The sequence below is a fragment of the Macaca thibetana genome, chromosome 8 (genome assembly GCF_024542745.1).
Source record: "Macaca thibetana thibetana isolate TM-01 chromosome 8, ASM2454274v1, whole genome shotgun sequence".
In the NCBI taxonomy this organism is placed as follows: Eukaryota; Metazoa; Chordata; class Mammalia; order Primates; family Cercopithecidae; genus Macaca; species Macaca thibetana.
In genome coordinates, this window is record NC_065585.1 from 96027923 (window position 1) to 96052682 (window position 24760).

At 39.5% G+C, this 24760-nt stretch overlaps 1 protein-coding gene across 3 annotated transcripts; it reads left to right on the plus strand.

Annotated features, from left to right (window-relative positions):
* The first annotated feature begins 466 nt into the window (after window positions 1–466).
* Window positions 467–24157, plus strand: CLXN (calaxin). 3 transcript variants are annotated; one of them, XR_007728069.1, is made up of 8 exons: window positions 467–659; window positions 4190–4345; window positions 5073–5177; window positions 5847–5998; window positions 6590–6694; window positions 10549–10634; window positions 22419–22644; window positions 24073–24157. XR_007728069.1 is itself a non-coding variant. In XM_050800266.1 (7 exons), the coding sequence occupies exons 1-6, from the start codon at window positions 602–604 to the stop codon at window positions 10606–10608; spliced, it is 636 nt and encodes a 211-aa protein (XP_050656223.1). In that variant the 5' UTR covers window positions 467–601; the 3' UTR covers window positions 10609–10634; window positions 10716–11942. The 3 variants fall into 3 exon arrangements, 1 of the variants encoding a protein (XP_050656223.1); XR_007728068.1 differs by having other exon boundaries at window positions 22423–22644; XM_050800266.1 differs by lacking the exons at window positions 22419–22644; window positions 24073–24157 and adding an exon at window positions 10716–11942.
* Window positions 24158–24760: the final 603 nt, after the last annotated feature.

A 24760-nucleotide genomic window follows, 5' to 3' on the forward strand; every position in this document is an offset into this window, starting at 1 on the left:
TAAGCGTGGCTCCGCCCAAAGAGCAAGCTCCTCGCCCTACGACGGGAGGCCCGGCGAGACAGTCCTCTGGACAGCACCCTTGCTGTTTTGTGACGCTGCTCCAGCCCCCAGGATGTCCAAGATCTTAGGCTTCCCTTTGACGCGTGACGCTCACCACCCGAAACACCTCTCATACAGCGTGCACACCACATTTCAGATTTTAATGATTTACACTGCAATCAAGCAAAAAGGTTGCGAACTCAAAAGCCAGCAACAACTGAACATTTAAACTCCAACGTCCACAATCAGAATACAGCCCTCAAGGCGGCCAGCTGGGACCCTGCAGGCAGCACCGCGCACGCAGGACCTAGCGCACGCCGCCGTTGAGCCGATGGGCGGAGCTCAGTTGTTGCCATGGCCACGTCGCGGGCAGCCTGGGAGCCAATCCGCGGCGGATCGAGCCGTTGCCTTAGCTACACCGTCTGTTAGGGCAGCGCACGCTATCAGTGACTGAGACCTCACCGCGTTGCCCCAGCACCAGGGCTCGCGGGGGTCCCGGGAGAGTCTCGGCAGCCGTGCGCCCCGAGACCCCCGCCGCGGCCCGATTCTCTGAGGGCCAGGCATGAACCGCAAGAAGCTGCAGAAGCTGACAGACACCTTAGCTAAAAATTGCAAGCATTGTAAGTAAGAATCTAGTGCTGGACGAGTCGAGGCTCCTGGACCGAACCTGGGTCCCACCCGGTGCCAGGGTCCGCTGTTCTGCCTGCTTCCGGCCTCCTGGGCCTGTGTGGGCTACCTACCGCCCCTCCACTCCGGCCCCTTAGGCGTAAGTCAGTGGGTGAATCCCCGGGGTGCTAGCTCCTTGGGTTTGATCTTAGGAACCCAGGCCTCCACCTCTAGTGCTACCTACACTCCCACACATGCATTTACTTGCTTCTCCAAGCCTCTTATTTTACCTGATAGAAACATGTGATGTTAGCCTCAGTGAGGTGTAAAATAAATGCCAAAACCCACTGGTCTCAAGAAAAGTACCACCACCAACGTGCACTCACCCTGCTTTCTAGCTCGCATATACACTCGCAGGTACAAGTTCTGGAAGCTTACCAAGAGACCCATAGGAGAAAACGGTGCTCAACTTCTCAGCATCTTTAGGAGATGTTAGTTGTGTCATCTCATCTGTGCCTCAGAACAAGATTTGTTTGGAAACCAGAGTTCAGCACAACTAAACACGCGGAAAAGAATGGATTCCCAACTTTAGACTCCCACTTTCCTGTGGCCCCTAGTGTTGAAAGATAAAGGAGACTTTGCAGGTGACAAGATGAGCCCTATTTGAAGGCACCTGCTCTAATCTCGCATTTGAAAGGGTGGTACTGGAATTTCATAGGAAACTTTGAGTTTATATTCAGACTGAAAAACATAATTGCACTTGAGCAAGGAAACCGTGGGTATGGTTTAGATGAGGAAGATATTGCCTGTCGAGCAAACTTAGAAGTTCTGTGTTCATTGCAAATCTACTGGTCACTTGAAGAAACAGAAGCAACAATTCCCCAAATATCTGCATTGCTCAAAGAAGAAGGAATAAACATGTTGATGTAGTTTTAGAGATCATAAGATCTAGTGCATTCTAATTATCATTAGTGTCTGATTTAATACCTGGTAAGAAATGCTCTCTTAGTGGGATGGTGACGTAAATGAATGTTATGGTATGTGTAAGCATCTTAAAATGTCTAGGAAAAAAAATCCTGTAATTTAAGGTATTATTATGACTACTATACTCTGATGAGAGTTTTGTTCTGTTATTGTTTTTCTTAAAACACTTTCATTTCTGGGAGGAGAATAGGTATTCTTCTAGTAAACATCTAGTAAACATTTTTGATAAATATTCAAAAACAATGCAATATCTGCTATACACAATACTGATTTTGTCCTTTTCCATAAGTTTGAATTTGAGTTAGTCTCTGTTCAGTAAGTTTGAATGCATTGCAAACAATCATTCTGTGAACAATCAAAAGGTGAGTGTATATTTTTAAAGATAATTAAAAATATGGCAGGAAAAAGTCTACTCTTGATTTTTTTATTTACTAAAAAAATTTTAATGAGTCTTACAAACTTAGATGATTATTACAGTCTATAGAAATAGTTATAAGTCATGGGTATTATAATAATTTTAAATTTTCTTTAACAGAAGAACTTTCCCCTAAAGTTAAATTTTGTTTTAGTTGCAAGACAATAAAACTATCAAGAGTCAATGGATAAATTTTGTAGAATCAAAGAAGAGTGAAAGATCTTAAGAGAGCATCTAGTTCATGTACCATTCTACAGATATGTTCTGCAGGACACATTTAGAGCATTCCAAGAAGATGAAAATCTGTTCTTGAATTTTCTTCAGTTTCATTTAATATTGTATTCTAGAATTTAAGAAATGTTTAGCAATAAAAGTTTTCTTATGGCTAACCTTTGATCCTTTGGGTAATAAATTAAACTAACTTTTTAAAATTTTTATTTCAGCTGAGATGGAAAAATGGCTAACCAACATCCCCTCTACTACCATTTTATATACATGAACAGAGTACATCATTCTTCATGCAGGTTTTTCTTCCCCAACCACTAATAGCTCTTGCTTTTTAAGAGGTTTGTGTGTGTGTATATGCGGTTACATGTAACATGAAATTTACTATTTTAACCATTTTAAGTGCTTACATCCACCTCCAGAACTTTTTCATCATCCCCAGTGGAAACTCTACCCATTAAATATTAACTCACCATTCCCTCCTCATCCTAGCCCCTGGCAACTACCATTTTACTTTGTCTCTATAAATCTGACTAAGTACCTCATATATGAGGAATCATACAATATGTGTCCTTTCGTGCCTGGCTTATTTGACTTAGTGCAATGTCCATAAATGTTCATCTATGTGTCAGAATTTTCTTCCTTTTTAAGGCTGAATAATACTTCGTTGTATGAATACGCCACATTTTGTCTATCCATTCCTCCATTGATGGACTCTTGCATCTGTCTTTTGACTGTTGTGAATAATGACACTATGAACATTGTTGTGCAGGTTCCTGCTTTCAGTTCTTCTGAGTATGTATTTAGAAGTAGAGTTCCTGGATCATACGATAATTGTGTTTAATTTTTATGAAGCGCCATCATACTGCTTTCCAGTGACTAACAGCTGTTTTTAAAATCATAACCATTATATTGTTTCCTACTGTTTATTTGCTGAATCTTTTTTCCCAAAGTTTTTAGTGTTTCTCTTTAAATGTGGTTCTCCAAACCAGATATCTCACAAAAGCCTGTACTGACCTCTAGGATGAGGTGTGATTTTTCCATTCCTAGATGCTGTCTTCTGTTATACACATGCAGGTTTTGTCCTTGTTTGTTAAAATGCTCAATCATAGTTTTGTCTGGTTTCTAAATAAATTTTCCCCAACTTCCTCCCATACTTGGTATTTGGGCTTTTATATTATCAAGACCAGGCAATAACCCTTCCACCTACATTCTCAAATGGGGATTGGAACACAAATAATTAACTCGGTATTTATAACCATGGTCCTTTATACAATAATGTGTATGAGCAAGTATCTGTGTGTGTATATATCCTTTAAATAAAAATGTCCTTCCTCCAAACTATTACTGAATACTTGCATGTCAATTTTTACATAATCCTCAAGAAGAGCCATATTGGGTGCTAAAATATGCTTTAAAGCTTTTTATTGGAAAACTGGTGACTCTAGTTTCCAAAATCTGGCTTATGAATTCATGAAGCCTAAAGTGAAATGAAAATCGTTACCTAGTTCTCATGAACCTGACATCTATTTCCAGGGAAAAGAAGTTGTAAATCTCATGAATGCCATAGTAAAAATATTGAGAAAAAGTTACCATTTTTTAATCTTACCATTCTTATTTTGAGTCATATTTCTACCAGCCTTGTAGAGTTTAGAATCTGACACCACTATCATTATTCCAGTAACTTGGCTAACATTTTCATATTTTTTCCCTAAACATGAGAATTCCTGTTTGGAGGGTATGCTACTTCTTTAATTTCTATTAAGTTAAGGGTCATTAATCTCAAAACAGGAGAGTCTTCTATTGACAATTACCTATTTGATGTCTTTGATGTTGTTTGTCAGTAAACTTATTGCAAAATTTAAGTTAGAACTTAAAGATTAAAGATTCACTTTTGTTATATCTATTTTATTCTTTCAGTTAATAAATTTGAAGTGAACTGTCTTATAAAGCTTTTTTATAGCTTGGTGGGAGCAGTAGAGAGGCAAGGTCTGGTTATTGGACTGGATCGTAATGCATTTCGAAACATCCTGCATGTGACATTTGGAATGACAGATGACATGATTATGGACAGAGGTAAGAGACATGCAAGATTCAAATTAGCCAAATCCAGCCATAACTGGGGAAAAAAAAAAAAAAAAGGTTTGGTGCTTGGATATCCTCTTGGTAGGAAGCTTAGTGTTTTGCATTCCCAGTGTCATTGGAATATACAAATTTAATTTTGAAAAGATCACAGAAAAGGAGGTAATATCAGCTTTATTTTGTGTATTTAAGAAGAAGACAAAGTCATGTTGACTAACTACCTTTCTCTTACCTTATATCAGAAAACCTAAAACATTTCGATTTCTACTTAATAAACGTAATAGAGTAGTTTTAAAAGGACATTTAAATTCTTTCCATCACAGAAAATATTTCCATGACAAGATATAATTCTATGCATCAAGTAATGACTTGAGTAACAAAAATATAAAGTATTTTATTTATATTAGTATATTTAACATATCTAATTAATATGATCAACTTATTTTATAGCAACATACTTATTATTAATTAATGATCAATATACTTAGACACTGAGAATTGTATTTGTTCCCACAAAAACATTTTAAAAATTGAATGTTTAATAAAACAGTTTCATGATATTATGATATCTTAGTTTCCTCTTTCATCAAATGAGAAGAGAATATTGGACTGTACAAACTGAAGTGTTCTCTTAATTTTAAAAGTGAGTGATGCCAATGTAGATTCTTTACTGAGAATTATCATGCAGGACAGGTGTTCCATTTAACCTCTTTCCCTTTAGTATTCCGAGGTTTTGATAAAGATAATGATGGCTGTGTAAATGTATTGGAGTGGATTCATGGATTATCACTGTTTCTTCGAGGATCTTTGGAAGAAAAAATGAAATGTAAGATTGCAGATTGTCCTATTGGTTTGTACTTTATGAATAACATATCTAAAGCACTTAAATCAGTGTCCTTCAACCCAGACAGTAAAGTGAGTTTGTTGGTTGGCTGGCTAGTTGGTTTGAATCCCACCGGCCTATTTTATGGAATGAATTCAAGTCAATAAAATATGAAAGAAAGTTAATTAAAAAAAAATTCAAGTGATTCCGAGGAGTAATTTATGCCAATGAAGACTCCATAGGCATTACTACACATGCTAATTATGTACATATACATTTATGTATTAAGCATTTGACAGATTTTACTTGAATTGTAACCATAAAACTAGAGAATATTGATTCCAGTGTTCTTATTCTTAATTAACTCTCAGTTGATTCTGATGAACTCTGCTTATGAGCCATATTTCAATCAGTTTTCCAAGATTTTCAAGGTGAAGATATTCAAGTTACTGTTCCTTGGTATGCTTTTTCATAATTGAGAGTCAGGAAATATTTTCTAAAGATTATTGTATATATCCTAGTAGACATTGACACTTACAATGGAATCAGGCTGCACGAAGACCTGTGGGGTTGGTACAGCATGAAGATAGAACTTGACCCTGAAAACTTTATCAGAGAAAATATTACCTTACTGATAGTATCAAATTCATAATTTGTTATTTTTTTAAAAAGATTGTTTTGAAGTATTTGATTTGAATGGTGATGGATTCATCTCAAAGGAGGAAATGTTTCACATGTTGAAGAACAGCCTTCTCAAACAGCCATCTGAGGAAGACCCTGATGAAGGAATTAAAGATTTGGTTGAAATTACACTTAAGAAAATGGTAAATATGTATAATGTCAAGTTTTTCATTAAAATTTGTGGGCCAGATATGGGCTAGAAATAAGAATTTAAATTATAATAATTTTCAGTTCCCTGCTTGCTTAAATAAAACACATAAATTATGCTCCTCATTATAATATTAATAGTTCTTTTCAATTTCACCGCCCAACCTCTTATTTTTCTAGCACTTTCTTTTTTTTTTTTTTTTTTTTTTTTGAGACAGGGTCTCGCTCTGTCGCCCAGACTGGAGTGCAGTGGCATGATCACAGTTCACTGCATCATCAAACTCTTGGGCTCAAGCAATTCTCCTGCCTCAGCCTCCCAAGTATCTGAGATTACAGGCGCACACCACCATGCCCAGCTATTTTTTTTTTCTAATATAGATGAAGTCTCACTGTGTTGCCCAGGATGGTCTCAAACTTCTGGCCTCAAGGAATCACCCCGCCTTAGCCTCCCAAAGTGCTATGATTACAGGCCTGAGCCACCGTCCCCAGGCTAACACATTTTTAAAAATTAACTCTTGACTATGAAAAGAGCATGTATTTGCAGTAATCATTTTAGTTGTTGCCTAACATGTTTCTCATTCCCCTAGGATCATGACCATGATGGGAAACTGTCTTTTGCAGACTATGAACTGGCTGTGAGAGAAGAGACTCTTCTACTGGAGGCCTTTGGGCCATGTCTTCCTGATCCAAAGGTACTGATATAACTTTCCCTGAATGATAACCAAAGTACAATGTAGAACAACCCAGGACTTCTTGATTTAATGGGTAGCGGATCAGACAAATCCTGTCCACCCAGAAAGAATGTCTTTTAAATACAGAAAGCGCACTGAATAACCTGCTGATTCATTTCATGGTACTGTTGTGGCCTGGTGCTATGTTTCATTCATTAACTCATTCATGTCAGAAACAATTAATGAGGTTTAATGTTTGCCAGGAGCACAGATGAAAGGCTCAGTGATTTTACTCAAGGGCTCATATTTTCCGGTGAAAATAATTACACAAGAGTATGATATGTATTATTATAATGATACTTAATTACGTGTATGTGCTTCATCTATGCCAGGCAACGTTGTAAACACTAAGCCTCACATTGCCTCATTTAATCCCCATAACAACCATGTGAAGTAGGTGGTCATATTAGCCTCATTTTCCAGATGAGGAAACCAAGGCTTGGAGAGTTTAGGCACCTTGTCCAAGTTTACCCACTTATTAGTGGAATACCCTGGGTACCCTGGTGCCAGAGTCATAGAGATATGTGTAGAGTGTTGTGGAACTTGAGAAGAGGTCATCTAAACAGATGTATGGGAGGACTGGTAAATGGCTGGCAGGGCAGGGAACTTATCAGAATAACTGGTTTTCAAAGGACAAAATAGCCAGGTCAGATGGGAAAAAATAATCTGAGCAATGGATCATGTATGCACAAAAGAGAGACAGAAAGAGAGATGGAGCAAGACATGGAACAGGAGATGCAGATGCATCTGCACTGGATGAGGTTTTGGTGTGCTCTGAGGCTGGCGATGAGGCTGCAGAAGCACAGTTTGTGGAGCTTGGAGCTCAGGTTTAGTCTTGAAGGTGACAAGGCATCCCTGAAAGATTGAGGCAGGTGGTGTGATGTGATATAGAAACAGTATCACTCTTCCCAGCCCTACCATGTATCTCCTGCTGCCTACTTAACATGTCCACTTAGATCTCCGCAACAAATTTTTGACTTTTCCCCAAAACTCACCCCTCCCTCAGTCTTCCCTGTCTCATTAAGTGGCAAGCACATATGCCCAGTTGTTCAGTCAAAACCTAGGGGCCATCTTTAATTTATCTCTTTTAACACTATTAGCTACACCTCCAAAATATGTCCTTGAATATAGCCTCTTCTCCTCACATCTGTTCACCGCCACTCTAAGTTAAGCCACTGTCATATGTTACCTAGCCTAGATTGTTAGCTTTCTGGCTTCCACTGTCATCCCCTACTGAATTTTCTCTACAGTATCCAGTATGTTTAAAATGCAAATGTTGTCAGGCCCCTCCCTTGCTCAAAACCCCCCAGAGGGTTCTGAAGTGGACCCAGTGGGCCATTTCCCTCTCTCCACCCACATCTCCTATCATCTCCCTTCTCTCTTGCTGCTGGAGCCATAGCAGCTGGCTCATGTGCCTCCTCCATGCCTATGCGCTTGCTGCTGCCTCTGTCCAGAAGCCCTTTCCCCAGACTCTCCTGGGCCTCATTCTCTCACTTCATCCAGTCTCTGCTCCAATGCCACTTCCTTACAGAGCCCTGTCTTGACCATCTTAACAATCCTCCCTCTTCATCCCCTAGCCCTGCTTTCTTTCTTTTTCTTAGCAGCACTTTTTATCACCTAAGTATATCTGTCTTACCAAGTAGATGTCAGCTCACTGAGGCCAGGAACTTAATCTTTGTTTCACTGTTTCCCCACACCCTGTGTGTAGCACATGGTGTGTGTCTAGTAATGAGATGGATGGATGGATAGATGGATGGATGGATGGATGGATGGATGGATGGATGGATGATGTGGGTACATGGGTGAGTAGATGGATGGGTGAATGGATGAATGGATGGTTGAGGTGAGTGGGTAGATGGATGGATGAGTGTGTGGATTGGATGGATGGATGGATGGATGGATGGATGGATGGATGGATGGTGCAAATGGGTGGGTGGATGCATGGATGGATGGAGGGATGAATAGATGGATGAGTGGATGGATGAGGTGGGTGGATAGGTGAGGTGTGTGGGTGGGTAGATGGATGGTTGGATGGATGAGTGAGTGAATGGATGGGTGGGTGAATAATAGATAGATAGATAGATAGATAGATAGATAGATAGATGCATGGATAGATGGGTGGATGCATGGATGGGCAATAGATGGATGGATGGGTGGATGGATGATGAAGTGGGTCGATGGGTGAAGTGGGTGGGTAAGTGGGTAGATGGATGGATGGATGGATGGGTGAGGTGAGTAGATGGATGGGTGAGGTAGGTGGGTGGGTAGATGGATGGGTAGATGAAATGATGAGTGGATGGGTGGAAGGACAGATGGACGGGTGAGGTGAATGTGTGGGTAGGTAGATGAGTGGATAGATGGGTGGGCGGATGGACGGATGGATGGATGGATGGATGGATGGATGGATGGATGGATGGGGGACAGATGGATTGATGGATGGATGGATGGGGTGGGTGGGTAGATGGATGAGTGGATGGATGGATGGATGGATGGATGGATGGATGGATGGATGAGGTGGGTGGGTGGGTTGATGGATGGGTGAGGTGGATGGACGGGTGAGGTAGGTGGATGGATAGATACATGGGTGGATGCATGGATGAGTGATGGATGAATGGATAATGAAGCTGGTCAATGGCTGAAGTGGGTAGGTGAGTGGGTGGATGGATGGATGGATGAATGGATGAGATGGATGGATGGGTGAGGTTGGTGGGTGGGTAGATGGGTGGATGGTTGCATGAGGTGAGCAGATGGATGAGTGAGGTGGGTGAATAGATGGATGGGTAGATAAAATGATGAGTCGGTGGGTGGATGGATGGATGGATGGATGGATGGATGGATGGATGGATGGAGTGGGTAGGTAGATGAATGGGTGGATGGATGGATGGGTGAGATGGGTGGATGGGTGAGGTAGATGGGTGAGTAGATGGATGGGTGGATGGATGAAGAGATGAGGTGGATGGAGGGGTGAGGTGTGTGGGTGGGTCTCAGAAGTGCCTGATGGGGAGCTCTGGATCTCTCCATCTCCTCAGGAACTATTTCATCATTTACCTTTATCTTTATACCACATCTTCAATCTCTTCCCTCTCTAGTGAAACCTTCCCATTCGAATTTTAAAAGATTCAAAATTGTCCCATCTGAAAAGCAAAATGAAAGAATGAGAGAAAGAAGGAAAGAAAAGGAGAGAACTTACCTTAATTTCACACTTAGAATATTTCTTGTATAATGGTTTTCCTTCTCAAAGCCTAGCTTCTTGAAATAATTATCCACATTTAATACCTAACTACTATCACTTCTTCCCATCTACCCCTGAATCTGCTTTTGCAAGGTCACCCTCCCACCTTGTGAATAAATCCCGTGAATGCTCTTGGCTTCTTGCCTTACTGAACCACATCCCCCTCCCCTCGGCTCTCAGTACAGCCTTCCTGCTCCAGAGAGTGCCTTGTTACCAACCAAGGCCTGGCTGTGCCTTGATTGGTCCTCCTGGACTCCCATAGTCCACCATGTGCCTTTCCCTACCACAGCCCATGCAGCCCTGACTGACTCTTTCCAGTTTCTGGACAGTCTCTGCCACCAGGCTGGAGACTTTTGGCGAGCTCAGTCAATTGGTCTTGCTCATCTTTGTGGCCACAGAACCAAGCACTGTTTTTTGAGTGTAGTCATGAGATCTGTGAGTGAAATGCATGAACCAGAAGTTCTCGATGTCCACTCACCCTCAGTTATCCTGTCTCTACACACACTGAGGAGACATACAGAATATTTTGTGTTGTTCTACCTTTTTTGGAAATCCATACTAAATTGAGTACCTTTTTTTACAGAGCCAGATGGAATTTGAAGCTCAAGTATTCAAAGATCCAAATGAATTCAATGATATGTGAATACCTAAATGTCTATATTGTCTCAAGTGAGTAAAAAAGGAGGCACATATGTATTGCTTATTTTTTGTATTTAGTTCAGAAAAATGATGTTGAATTGTGTGTTTCAGGGTGAAGATGAGGTTCACTTACATATATCATTTGACATCAGTGTAAGGTGCAATTAAAATAGATGGAAGACAAGAAGTCCCTTATTAGATGATGGGTTTGGCAAGACAGTTAACTTTTCTAGAGATATTTTATCACATAGACTATCTGTCGAAGCACATAACTGGCATAAAACCTTTGGATTCATTAAATGAATGGAAAGATTATGTAATTATGAATTGTTAATACAAATATTCTGTGTCAGAAAGAAGCTGGGTGTACACTGAAAAATCATTGAAACGACTGGATTTCCTTTGAAACAATAAATAATGAAGATAGCATCAAAAGAATAAGAGCATTCTCTTATTGAGCATTGAAATGCCTTTCTGGTAGGCATTGAGGGAGATCCAGAGAGATGAAAGACACAAAGAAATCATATTATATTGAAATATAATACGATTTGCATTATTGTTTGAGGTTTTGGCTAAATAACCTTACTGATTGTAAGTGCCTGAAGGCAAGGGTTTTATCCACACACATCTTTGTCTGCCATAGCAGTTAGTCCTCTGCATACAAAGGGCAGTCCATAATTACTGTAGATTAGAAAACCAAGAAGTACCACAAGATAAATGCAAACTCTTGGTGAGCAGAGGGAGAACATGTACTGAGTTTCTTAGGTTTCATGGCTAATGCATTGGCACAGCTTTCAGTTATCCCTGCAGTCCTTCCAGACAGTCCCTGCCCCGTGCATTGCAGTTGGTTGCCAAAGCCCCCCTCTGTCCTGGCACCCAGTATTCCTCCATCCTGACTCCACGTATTGCCCCCTTGCCACTGCCTGAGTGCACCATAGTGTCCCCATCCCCCCACTGCCTAGAGTTCCCCTTGTGTTCCCCTTTATGAGGGCACATCCTAACTGTACCCTGCTGGCTGTGACCTCCTGAGGACAGACCTGGCTTCTCCCTGCATACGGCTCCCCCGCACGTGCTGTGGGCATCCTGAGAAGCCTGAGAAAGAGAGGGCCAGGTTAGGCTTGTGTGAGCTGCTTTTTGCCTTCTTGGTACACACAGTAAGCAGTGGAGAGGGGTGTCACACCGTATCTGTTCTATCCTCATCTAAATACTGAAAGGCTAGGTGGGATAGGAAATCTTTCTTACTACATATGCATTAAGTTAAAGTAAAAGAGAATATTGTGTGAAAAAATGCACTGTTACTAATAAATGGAATAAACAGATCCAGGAAATAAAAGAAAACATACTTTACTGTGCAAGTTTTTTTTATATTTTAGATTCTTACACAGATGGACTTTGACACAATTTTTCTATTTGCAGTAAATATAAGCAATGCAACACACAATGCTTTTTTATCTTTATTGAGGGATTATTGGTAATTTAAAACTGTATATATTTAAGGTATACAACTTGATGTTTTTGTATTTGTATGCATTGTGAAGTAATCACCACAATCAAGTTAATTAACACATACACCACTCACATAGTTACCATTTTCTTTTTGTGTGTGTGAGCCACCCTTACAGCAAATTTCAAGTATATAACACTGTTAACTATAGTCACATTGCTGTGTATTACATCTCCAGAACTTACTCATCTTTCATAACTGAAACTTTGTAGCATTTGACTAACATCCCCCCATTTCTCCCCACCATACTATCCCCAGCCCTTGGAAACCACCATTCTACTCTCTCCTGCTATAAGTTTTGCCCTTTTAGGTCCCTCATATAAGTGAGATCATGCAGTATTTGTTTTTTTCTGTGTCTGGCTTATTTCAATTAGCATAATGTCCTCCAGGTTCATCCATGTTGTGGGAAATGACATAATTTCCTTCTTTTTAAAGGCAGAATGATATTTCATTTTGTGTGTGTGTGTGTGTGTGTGTGTGTGTGTAATGGGGAGACAGGGACACTATGATGCGCTTAGGCAGTGGCATGGGGCGAATTGTGGAGTTAGGGTGGAGGGACACTGGGTGCCAGGTGGGGCTTTGGCAACCAACTGCAATGCACGGGGCAGTGATTGTCTAGAAGGACTCTAGGGATACACTGAAAACTGTGTCATGTGTATATGCACACATATATACATATATGTATTTCATATATTCATTTATTCATTAACAGTCATTAGGGTAGTTTCCATATCATGGCTACTGTGACTACACTGAAATAAACATAAGGACACAGATTTCTCTTTATGAGGCTGATTTTATTTTCTTTGGTTATATACCTAGAAGTGGTATTTCTGGATCAAATAATAGTCCCACTTTTAATTTTGTGAAGAGTCTCTATACTGTTTTCTATACTAGCTGTACCAATTTGCATTCCCACCAGCAAGGATTCTCTTTTCTCCACATCCTTGTCAGCCCTTGTTATTGTTTATCTTAGTGATAACAGCCTCTGTAAGAGGGGATATCTGATTCTGGTTTTGATCTGCATTTTTCATAGACCTGTTGGTCACTTTTTCATAGACCTGTTGATCATTGCTATTATCTTTGAAAAATATGTAGTCAGGTTCTTTGCCCATTTCTAAATCAGGTTTTGTGGGGTTTTATGTTTGTTTGGTTTTTATTATTGCTATTGAGTTGTAGGTGTTCCTTACATATTTTAGACATTAACCACTTAGCAAATATATGATTTGCAAATTTTTTTCCAGTGGTTACCTTTTCACTGTTGATTATTTCCTTTTCTGTGCAGATTTGTTTTAAAGTTTAATTCAATCCCACTTATTTTTGCTGCCTGTGTTTTTGTCATCATATCCAAAAATCATTGCCCAGACTAATGTCATGAAGCTTTTCTTCTGTGTTGTCTTCCAATAGGTTTACAGTTGCAAGTCAACATTTAAGTCTTTAATCCACTTTGAGTTGATTTTTGTATATGTTATGAGATGGGGTCCAGTTTCATTCTTTTGACATGCAAATCCAATTGTCCCAACACCATTTTGTGAAGAGACTCTCCTTTCCCTGTTGTGTATTCTTGGCACCTTTGTGGGAGATCAGTTGACTGTAGACGCTTGGATTTATTTTAGGCCTGTCTTATGTTCCATTGGTCTATATGTTTGTTTTTATACCAGTACCATGCTGTTTTGATTAGTAAAGCATTGTATTTTGAAATCAGGAAGTATGACATCTTCAGCTTTGTTCTTCTTGCTCAGGAGTGCTTTGGCTATTTAGGGTCTTTTCTGGTTCCATATGAATTTTAGGATTGTTTTTTCTATTTCTGTGAAGAATGCCATTAGGATTTTGATAAGGATTGTATTGAGTCTCTACATCACTTTGGGTAGTATGAACATTTTAATAACATAAATTCTTCCAGTTCATGAATATGAGATGCCCTTTTATTAGTCTGTATTTTCTTTAATTTCCTTCATCATTGCCTTTATAATTTTCAGTGTATAAGACTTTCACCTCTTTGGTTAAGTTTATTACTATTTTTTATTTTTTTGCTGCTATTAGGAATGAGAATTTTATTAATTTTTTTCAGATAAGCTCATTTGTGGATAGAAACATGACTGATTAGTAAGTTGATTTCATGTCCTGCAGCTTTATGAAATTCACTTATTAGTACTAACAGTGTGTTGTTGTTGCTGTTGTTGTTGTTGTCATTGTTGTGTTTGTAGGGTTTTCTGCATATATGATGATGCTGTTTCAAAATGGAGGTAATTTTACTCCTTCCTTTCTAACTTGGATGCTTTATTGGGGGAACCCGCTCCCAATATTTCAACGTAGGTTCTTTCTATTTTCCATAAGTGTCAGCTGGCTGAGAAATAAAAAGAGACAGTACTAAGAGAGGAATTTTACAGCTGGGCCACCAGGGGTACATCACATATTGGTAGGACCGTGATGCCTGCCTGAGTCTCAGACCAGCAAGTTTTTATTAAGGGTTTCAAAAGGGGAGGGGGTGTAAGAACAGGGAGTAGGTACAAAGATCACATGCTTCAAAGGGCAAAAAACAGAACTACTAATAAGGGTCTAACAAAGATCACATGCTTCTGAGGGAACAGGACAAAGGGAAAAACCAGAACCACTGATAAGGGTCTATGTTCAGCAGTACATGTATTGTCTTGATAAACGTCTTAAACAACAGAAAACAGGGTTGGAAAGCAGAGAACTGGTCTGACCACAAAATGACCAGGGTGGAATTTTTCCCCACCCTAGTAAGCCTGAGGGTACTGCAGGAGACCAGGGCATATCTTAGTCCTTATCTCAACTGCACAAGACAGACATTCCCAGAGTGGCTGTTTATAGACCTCCCCCCAGGAATGCATTCCTTCCCCAGGGTATTAATATTAATATTCCTTGCTAGGAAAAGAATTTAGTGATATCTTCCCTACTTGCACGTCCATTTATAGGTGCTCTTCAAGCAGAAAAATACAGCTCTTTTTGCCCGACCCCGCAGGCAGTCAGACCTTATGGTTGTCTTCCCTTGTTCCCTAAAAATCGCTGTTATTCTGTTATTTTTCAAGGTGCACTGATTTCATATCGTTCAAACACACATGGTTTACAATCAATTTGTACAGTTAACACAGTTATCACAGTGGTCCTGAGGTGACGTACATCCTCAACTTACAAAGATAACAAGATTAAGAGATTAAAGTAAAGACAGGCATAAGAAATTATAAAAGTATTATTTGGGAACTGACAAATGTCCATGAAATCTTCACAATTTATGTTCCTCTGCAGTGAGTCCAGCCGGTCCCCCCATTTGGGGTCCCTGACTTCCCACAACAATGCTTTAACTTCTTTTACTTGTCTAATTGCTTTGGCTAGGACTTCCAGTACTATGTTAAATAGAAATGGCAAGAATGAGCACCATTTCTACCAGATATTTGACAGAAAGTTTTTTTATTTTAATAATGATGCTAGCTGTTGGCTTTTCATACATGGCCTTTCTTGTGTTGAGGTAAGTTCCTAGTGCACTCATTTTGTTGAGAGATTTCATCATGAATGGTTGTTGAACTTTGTTAAATGCTTTATTTCTGCCTCTGTTGAGATGATTGTGAGGTTGCTTTCCTTTTAGTTATTGTGTTGTATCACATTAATTGATTTGCATATGCTGAAGCATCCTTGCATCCCAGGGATGAATTCCACCTGGTCATGGCGTTATGATCTTTTTAATGCACTGGTGAATTCAGTTCGCTAGTGTTCTATTGAGGATTTTTGTTCCAATGTTCATCAGGGATATTGGCCTGTAGTTTTCTTTTCTTGTGCTATTATTGTCTGATTTGGAATCAAGGTGATGCTGGCTTCGAGAAAGGAGTTTTTGAAAGTGTGCCCTTTTTTTCTAATTTTTAGAGGAGTTAAAAAATTAAAATAATTGGTATTCATTCTTCTTAGAATGTTGGGTAGAATACACCTAGAAAGCCACCTGGTCTGGACCTTTCTTTGTTAGGAACTTTCTGATTACTGATTCAATCTCCATATTTGTTATTGGCCTGTTCAGACTTTCTGTTTCTTTCTAATTCAGTTTGGTAGGTTACATATTTCTAGGAATTTATCCATTTATTTTGTTATCCAATTTGGGCATAGTAATTTTTCATTGTCTTTTATGATCATTTTTATTTCTGAAGCATCCATTGTAATGGTTCTTCCTTCATTTATGATTTTGACTCCTTTTTTTTTCTTAGTCTGCCCAGGAGTTTGTTAATTTTGTTTATCTTTTCCAAAAACCAAGTCTTAGTTTTGTTAATTTTTTTCTGTTCCCTATTTGTTTTATTTCTGCTTTTACCTTTATTATTTCTTTCCTTCTGCTAACTTTGGGCTTAGTTTGTTCTTTTCTTCTGGTTTTTTGAGGTGTGTAGTTAGGTTTGTTCACCTGAGATCTCTGTTCTTTTTTAATGTAGACATCATCGTAAACTTTGCTCAATACTACTTTTGCTGCATTGTATAAGTTTTGTTGTGTTGTGCTTTTGTTTTTGTTTGTCTTAAGATAATTTTTAAATTCCCTTTGATTTCCTCTTTGAACAAATAGCTGTTCAAAAATGTGTTTAGTTTCTATATATTTGTGAATTTGCCCATGTTCTTACTTTATTGATTTCTAGTTTCATTCTGTTACTCTTGGAAAAGATACTTGTAATGATTTCTGTCTTCTTAAATTTGTTAAGATTTGTTTTGTGGCCTAACATGTGATCTAACCTTACATGTGTGCTTGAGAAGATTGTATTCTTTTGTTGTTGGATAGAAAGTTCTGTACATGTCTCTTAGGTCTTTTTAGTCCATAGTGTGTGCAAGTCATCTGTTTACTGATTTTCTGTCTGGATGTTTTATCCATTATTGTAAGTGGGATATTAAAGTACCTTACTATTACTGTATTGCTATAAATGTATTCCTTCAGATCTGTCAATATTTGCTTTATATACTTTAGGTGCTCTGATATTGGTTGCATATATATTTAAAACTATTATATGTGCCTGTTGAATTGACCATTTCTCAGTCCTTTGTCTTAAGATAATTTTTTACTTAATATCTCTTTTATGTGATATAAGCATAATCACCTCTGCTTCCTTTTGGTTACCATTTGCATGGAATATTTTTTTCCATCCTTTAACTTTCTTCTTATATGTACCTTTACATTTAAAGCAAGTCTCTTGTGGACAGCATATTTCTGGATCTTTTTAAAATCTGTTCAACCACTCTGTGCCTTTTGGTTGGGCAGTTTAATCTATAATCATTTAAAGCAACCATTAATAAATATGTACCTATTATTGTCATTTTGTTTATTGTTTTCTGTTTGGCAGTTGTTTTCTCTTTGATTTGATGATGTTTTGTAATGATTGGTTTGGGGTTTTTTGTGTATATATCAATTATAGGGGTTTTCGTAGTTATTTCAAGGCTTGCATAAAATATCTTGTTTATTTTAAGTTGATAACAATTTAACTTTGATCATACACAAAAAGTATACTTTTAATCCTCCCACACATTTTGTGTTCTTGTAGTCAGTTTGCTTCTTTGTACATTGTGTGTCTCTTACTAAATGTTTATCTTTTAACTTTTATGTTAGGGTTAACAGTAATTTACATACTACAGTGTTGCATTATTCTGTGTTTGTCTACATATTTATCTTTACCAAGTAGATTTATGCTTTCATGTGTTTTCATGTTGCTGCTTACCATGTTTTTATTTCAAATTGAAGAACTCTCTTTACCATTCTTGTAAGTGAGGTTTAGTGGTAACAAACTTCCTCAGTTTTTGTTTATTGGGGAAAGACTTTATCTCTCCCTTTTTAAAGTATAATTTTGCAGGTATAGTATTCTTGATTGGCAGGGTTTTTAATTTTCTTTCAGTACTTTGAATTTGTTATCTCACTCTTTCCTGGTCTATAGGGTTTTTGCTGAGAAATCCACTGATAGTCTTATTCTTATTGCCTTATATGTGATGTCACTTTTCTCTTGCTGCTTTCAAAATGCTCTTTGTTCTTGACTTCTGACAATTTGATTATAATGTATCTCATTGTACCCTTCTTTAGGTTGACCCTATTTTAGGCCCTTTATGTTTCTTTTTTTGTTTTTTGGGGTTTTTTTAGACATAATTTTACTCTTGTTGCCCACCCTGGAGTGCAATGGTGTAATCTCGACTCACTGCAACCTCTGCCTCCCGGATTCAAGAGATTCTCCTGCCTCAGCCTCCCAAGTAGCTGGGATTACAGGCACGTGCCACCACACCTAGCTAATTTTGTATTTTTAGTAGAGATAGGGTTTCTCCATGTTGATTGGTCAGGCTGGTCCTTTGCGTTTCTTTAATCTGGATGTTCATTTCTCTCACAAGATTTGGGAAGTTTTCAGTCATTAATTATTTAAGTAAACTTCTTGACTCTTTCTCTTCTCCTTCTGATACTTTCACAATGCTTATATTGGTTCACTTGATTATGGACTATAAATCCTGTAGGATTTCATCATTCTTTTTTATTGTTTTTTCTCCTTTTTCTCACCTGACTGGATAATCTCAAATGACCTGTCTTCAAATTCACAGATTCCTCCTCCTGCTTGATTGAATCTATTCTTAAGGCTGTCTGTTGCATTTTCTGTTTCATTCACTGTACTTATCAGCTCGGAAATTCTGGGTTTTTTAATGACTTTTGTCTCCTTGTTGAACTTCTAGTTTTGTTCATATGTTGTTTTCCTGATTATGTTGAGTTGTCTGACCGTATTCTCTCACAGCTTACTAAGCTTCTTTAAACCAATCATTGTGAATTCTTTGTCAGGAAATTCAAGGATTTCCATTTCCTCGAGGTTGGTTACTGGAAAATCTGTCATGTTTCATTGGTTTTATATGTTTCTTGTAGCTTTGCATTTATATCTACACACAAAGGAGCAGTCACCTCTTCCAGACTTTTATGGGCTGGCTTTGGTAGGGAAGGACCTTCACCTATTGGTGAGTATGAAGGCACCAGCTGGGGTGTGACAGCTCTAGCTCCAGGTGGATACAACTTGGACTCTGGGCAGCTTGATCAGCTGGGATCAACATCAGTGAAGACTGTGGGCACCATCAGTCATAAAAACTGTGGGTGTCCATGATGGTGACAAAAACTGCTGAGGTCCTCAGAGGTGAAGGCTGCTAGACTTCTGTTCTCCTTTATCCCCACAGAGAGAGGTCACAGCTAATAAGATCTCCTTTGTTGCCAAGCTGCGCCAGGGTAGAAGGTGGGGTGATGCAGATAAAATGCTTCCAACACTTTTATATACAGCTGTCCTTGGTTTGGGGTTGCTTTAATGGGTTCCTACAGCTTCTTCATTGTACTCTGGAGTATTCCCAGAGCTATTTTTGTTGGCAAGTAGTTGTTAAATTCTTGCATTTGTTGGAGAGACAAGAGCTGGGATCTCCTAGTGTATCATCTTGTTGATATTACTTGCATGCTTTTAATTTTTTAACTAATTTTTCTGATTACAAAGTAATTTAGGTTCCCTGAAGAATATTTCAGATATTTAGGAAGTTATTTAAAATAACATGAAAATATTGGTTAATATTCTGGTGTAAATCCTTCCAAACTTTTATAATGCATTTGTAAGTACACCTACATTTTTGCAAAGAGAATACTATATTTTTCAGATGATCATATTGAAAATGCACTTTTGTCTTGTTGTACTACTATTTTGTCAACCTTTTTGAGGTCATTATTTGTCTGTAGCTTGATTTGTAATGGCTGCCTGGTATTCCATCATGACTGACTTTATTAAACCACTTTCCTGCCATTGACATATCAGATGTTTCCACATTTTTGCTGTTATAAATAATTCTAATACTGAACACCTCCTATAGATAAACCTTTTCACATAATGCAGTGCTTACTTTCTTAGAGTAAGTTTGTAAAAGTAGAATTATTGGATTAGAGTCTCTGCATAATTCTGAGATTTCTAGCACATGTTGCCAGATCACTCATCAGGAAAGGCTTCCAACTGAACTGTCATCCCCAATGTATGAGACTCCCTTTCCCTGCAATATACATTCTTTTAATTTCCTTACCAGTATCACGGACCATCATGAGCATGATTTTAATTTATCATTTAAAGTACTAATCTTAGACATCTGTACCTAAACTTTTTACTGTATGTTGAGTGTATACTGACCTCCCTATGAATAAGCCTCTTTTATTACTTGCCATTATTTAAACCTAAAAGATGTTAACAACAAGAAAAATCCTAAATAATTTTAATCCGGCCTAAGATGATCATGGCACTTGACTCTAAGAATTCATAAGCTCTGTCCAAGAGCCTCTCAATATATCTAGAACACGTCTCCTCTGCTGTTCATCATAAACTGCCAAATCACTTCCTTGTGCTGCTATATCTAGATTGATGGATTCTCTTAATTTCACTACTGTACCAACTCAGAAATGATTGTAACGCTGAAAATTCACTCACCACATAGTAAGGGTATCTGAGTACCCTTGAGGTAGCTTAAAGGAAGAGTTGTCTCTCCCCTCTTGCCCATTCTATGCCCTCACCTCCACACTGCTAGGCTTTGGCCTGACTTTTCTCCCCTCTAAGTACAGCCAAACTGGCTGACCTTGGTCTTTGCCTGGGTTTGCAGGGGGCTGGGTTAAGAATGTGGATGAGCAGTTATAATTTGGGGGATTAGTAATAGTCTTCCTCTAACTGGCTCCTCTCATTGGCTTTCCCTTCTCCTCCCAGCACGCCGTGTGGAGTACCAGAAAGCCAGGCTAGGCTCCTTTAGGAGAGGTAGACATCACCTCGCAAGCAGCATGGAGAGATTCTATTTGGGAAACAATTAAGTGCTTTTTTTTTTAACTGCAGGATTTTAAAACCACCACTGAAAACTGGTAGTCCTGCATTCTTAACCTGCAAATATCTCTGTGTACAAGACTGCACTTGTAAGAAACGAGGCCTGCAATTGCTTGCACCATAAAATCATCCAAAACACTCACTAAGTTCTTACTTTGTGCAACACCATGAGGGTTAATATAGTCTAAGTCAGTTATCCCTGCCCTAACCCCATTCACCATGTAAAGTGATAATTCCACGTGCCACTTGTGTCGTCACCTGTCACTGCTTGGATTCATGGTAATAGCACCTCTCCTGCCTCCCGTCACAAAGTTGTATCATTTGTATTAAAGAAGGTTGTTAAAGGGGATTCAAATCAATTACTTTGAAACTATGAAGACAACCATCTGGAGAAAGTTCCTTTGAGCTGCTCTGTAGCTCCTATGCTTTTCCTGACCCTGTGTCTTATCTCAGGGGGCCGTTTCCTCCCAGAGTCACCTCTGACGCTCACCCAGTCGTTCACAGCTAGTGGTTAGTTCTCACCAATCTCACCAAGTGCGACCAAGGGAGGATTGTGAACTGCATTAGACATAGACTACAAAAGATACATAATAAAATAGAAATTTAACCCACATATATACAAATTACAATTTAGCAAGTTGTGAGGATGCTATGGTTATATTTCCAAAAGAGGCAGAAGTAGTAGATCTGCATTTTCTGATGGAGTGACTGCCCTGTCTGTCAGAGATTGAGGCAGATGGTGTCTTGCAGTGTTTTCCAGTCTAAGTTGCCATTGAGGGAGAAGCCCTCCCAAACACGTAGCAAGTAAATCAAAGCACACTTCTCACAGATATATCTCAAGTAAACTTGCTCAGTTTCTCTTTCTTTCTTTCTTTCTTTCTTTCTTTCTTTCTTTCTTTCTTTCTTTTTTTAGACAGAGGAGTCTCACTCTGTCGCCCAGGCTGGAGTGCAGTGGCATGATCTCGGCTCACTGCAACCTCTGCTTCCCGGGTTCAAGAGATGCTCCTGCCTTAGCCTCCTGAGTAGTTGAGATTACAGACATGCAGCACCATGTCCGGTTAATTTTTTGTATTTTTAGTAGAGGCAGGATTTCACCATGTTGGTCAGGCAGGTCTCAAACTCCTGACCTCGTGATCTGCCCTCCTTGGTCTCCCAAAGTGCTGGGATTACAGGTGTGAGCCACCGTATCCGGCCAAACTTGCTCAGTTTCATGGGAAAGTAAAAAAGGCAGGAAATCTAATGAAGGCATCCTCAGTGAGGCTGGGCACATGTCAGAATTTGAAGTACCTTTATCGGCATCACTGCCCGGGCAGCAGCTCACTAACCCAGCTCCACCACTTGGTCATTTGTGGCTTTCTGTGGACCTCAGGCTTCCTACCTAACCCATCAAGAAAATATTCTCCGCCTAAAACACACATTCTCTCATTTCTTTTTACTTCCTTCTTTTCCGTTTTGCTCCACACTGCCCCTATTATGTGGTCCCAGCTAGGCCCACAGAGGTCCCTGGGGTGAGATCTTGTCAGCATGGAGGACATTTGGATGCACTGGCTGAAACCCAGGCTGCCTTCTCCTAGCCTGAGCTGCACCTGTCCACCTCCCATCTGCATTTCCAAGGCCTCATGTGGATGAAGGGTACCTGAGCAGCCTGTTCCCTGAGGGAGGACACCACCACTCGGAGCCACACAGCCCGAAGACAGAGAACAGTGTGGAAGTAAGTGGAAAGATTTAGGAATCTTCTGTGAGTGGCATTTAGAGCCTGAGTCACTACCTCCCAGCAGAAATAATTAGCCCAAAAGCACTGGGAAGTCTGGGAGGTTAATTAAAACCATTTAGTCATGTCTTCCTTCATGAATCCTTCAGAAACATGATAAAGTCAGAAAATGGAATAAATGAAATTTTTAAGATCCCCATAATCTTAATAATACATGATACGAAAATCCAATGAGCACTTTTGTTCCAAATATCGGGCTAAGCATTTTACATGCATTATCTCACTAATTCCTCCCAATTATCCTAAGAAGTAAACATTACTTACTATTTTCAACCTACAAACTGGATTTAAGAAAATCAGGAACCTCCGATGTGTCTCACCTGGAAAAGGGCAAAAGCCAAGAACCTTATCTAGTTCTAATGCTGAAGACTTTTGTCTAAAGCAAATCCTTTCTCGCCACATATCCTCCACTTACTCCTGTGGAGTGAGTGAGTGTCTCCAGCTCCAGAATCTCCCAACGGACCCTCGTGGCTGCAGGCAGAGTTGCTATGTGGTGTACATGTATTCTGAGATCATCGATTCCTCTCCTATCCACTCTTCTCACCTGAACATACCTTGGGATTTGCTTTCTTTAGTGGGAGTTTCTGGCTTGGATGTAATGCCTTTCATATTTGGTGCTAGTAAGAATCTGGACATTAGGCTGGGACCTGGCGTTACCAAGAGTTCAGATGTAGTGGAGAACATGGAGTGGTCACTAGGCTGGAAAACTCTGTTGGCACCAAGGGAGGCAGAGTGAGAGGAGTGTCAACAGACTATGCTAAGAGGGAGGAGAGGCGGAGACCATCGCCTGTTTGTGAGGAGAATGGTGGAAGCTGGACTCCTCAACTAGAGAGGGACAAGGAATGCTTCTTTGAGCCATCTTGGATGATGTCAGGGAAAGGCTTCTACCTAGAGAAGAAGAAGATGCCAATGATAAGGGATCATGAGATGAAGTGGCAAACATAATAAATTATAATGTGGTGCTTTTCAGGTGCCAGTCCCTAGCCCAAGGATAGACAGCTGGGACATGGTAGAGCTGGGATTTGCACCAGATCCGACCTGCAACCCAGGCCCTTACCCGTGTTCTAGCCCTGACTGCCTCTTACTGTCACAAGATACCACCTGGCATGGCACAGGTCACATGAACTTTGAAAGTCTGATACAAGTGAAAAGTGATTATAGATTGGTAGGAACCATGGCATTTATCATCCCAAATGGGATGCTGTCATGAAAGGAGATGCTCATAGTTACATAAGCACAATGTAATCTGGGATTGTCCCAGGCAAAGCACGATGTATTGTCACCCTATTTATAGGTTATGAATTACTCCACAAATTACATTTATGTAAAATGGGAATAACACCTGCTCTCTCTGCCTCTACCTCACAGGGTTTCTGTAAGACAGGATTGAATGAGATAATGTCTGTTACATCATGTTACAAAGAGGGAAGCTGTTTCCCCTTTGAACAAACTGTAAGTATGATCTGAATGCATCGATTATGGTAGGTGTGTCAGGACAGTGACATGTGTGCCCTATCTTGGAGCGTGCTTAGGTTCTTCATAGGTGCTCATGTGTAATGATTAAGTATGGGCATCAAAAGTCTGGAAATGGGGAACCCGCATGGCATTGCTTAAGTCTCTTACTAGTATAAGGAACTTGTAGGATATTTCTAAAATACCTTTAATAATTGAATTTAGAAAACCGAATTTCATGAAAGTCGGGTAAAGTGCTGGTGTAAACATCACGAGAATGCTCCTGAATGCTACACCCTCTTGGAGTCAGCATTAGTGCAACTACCTCCCCCCTCCACACACACACACACAGACACATACACATCTCCCTCACAACACACTCAGAACATACAGACATACAAACCGTAGTGTATCCCGTTTACCACATGCAGTAGAGTTTCTCTCTCATCCCATCAAGAGTTCACTAATTCTAAAGCAATTGGCATCACACTGCTCACGTCTAGGATTCTGATTAACCACATGCAAGATTTAATGTGTTTGTTATGCTGGCTCTAACGTGCTAAAATATCAAAGGGAAATTAATGAGATATGATTTGTATGAAGA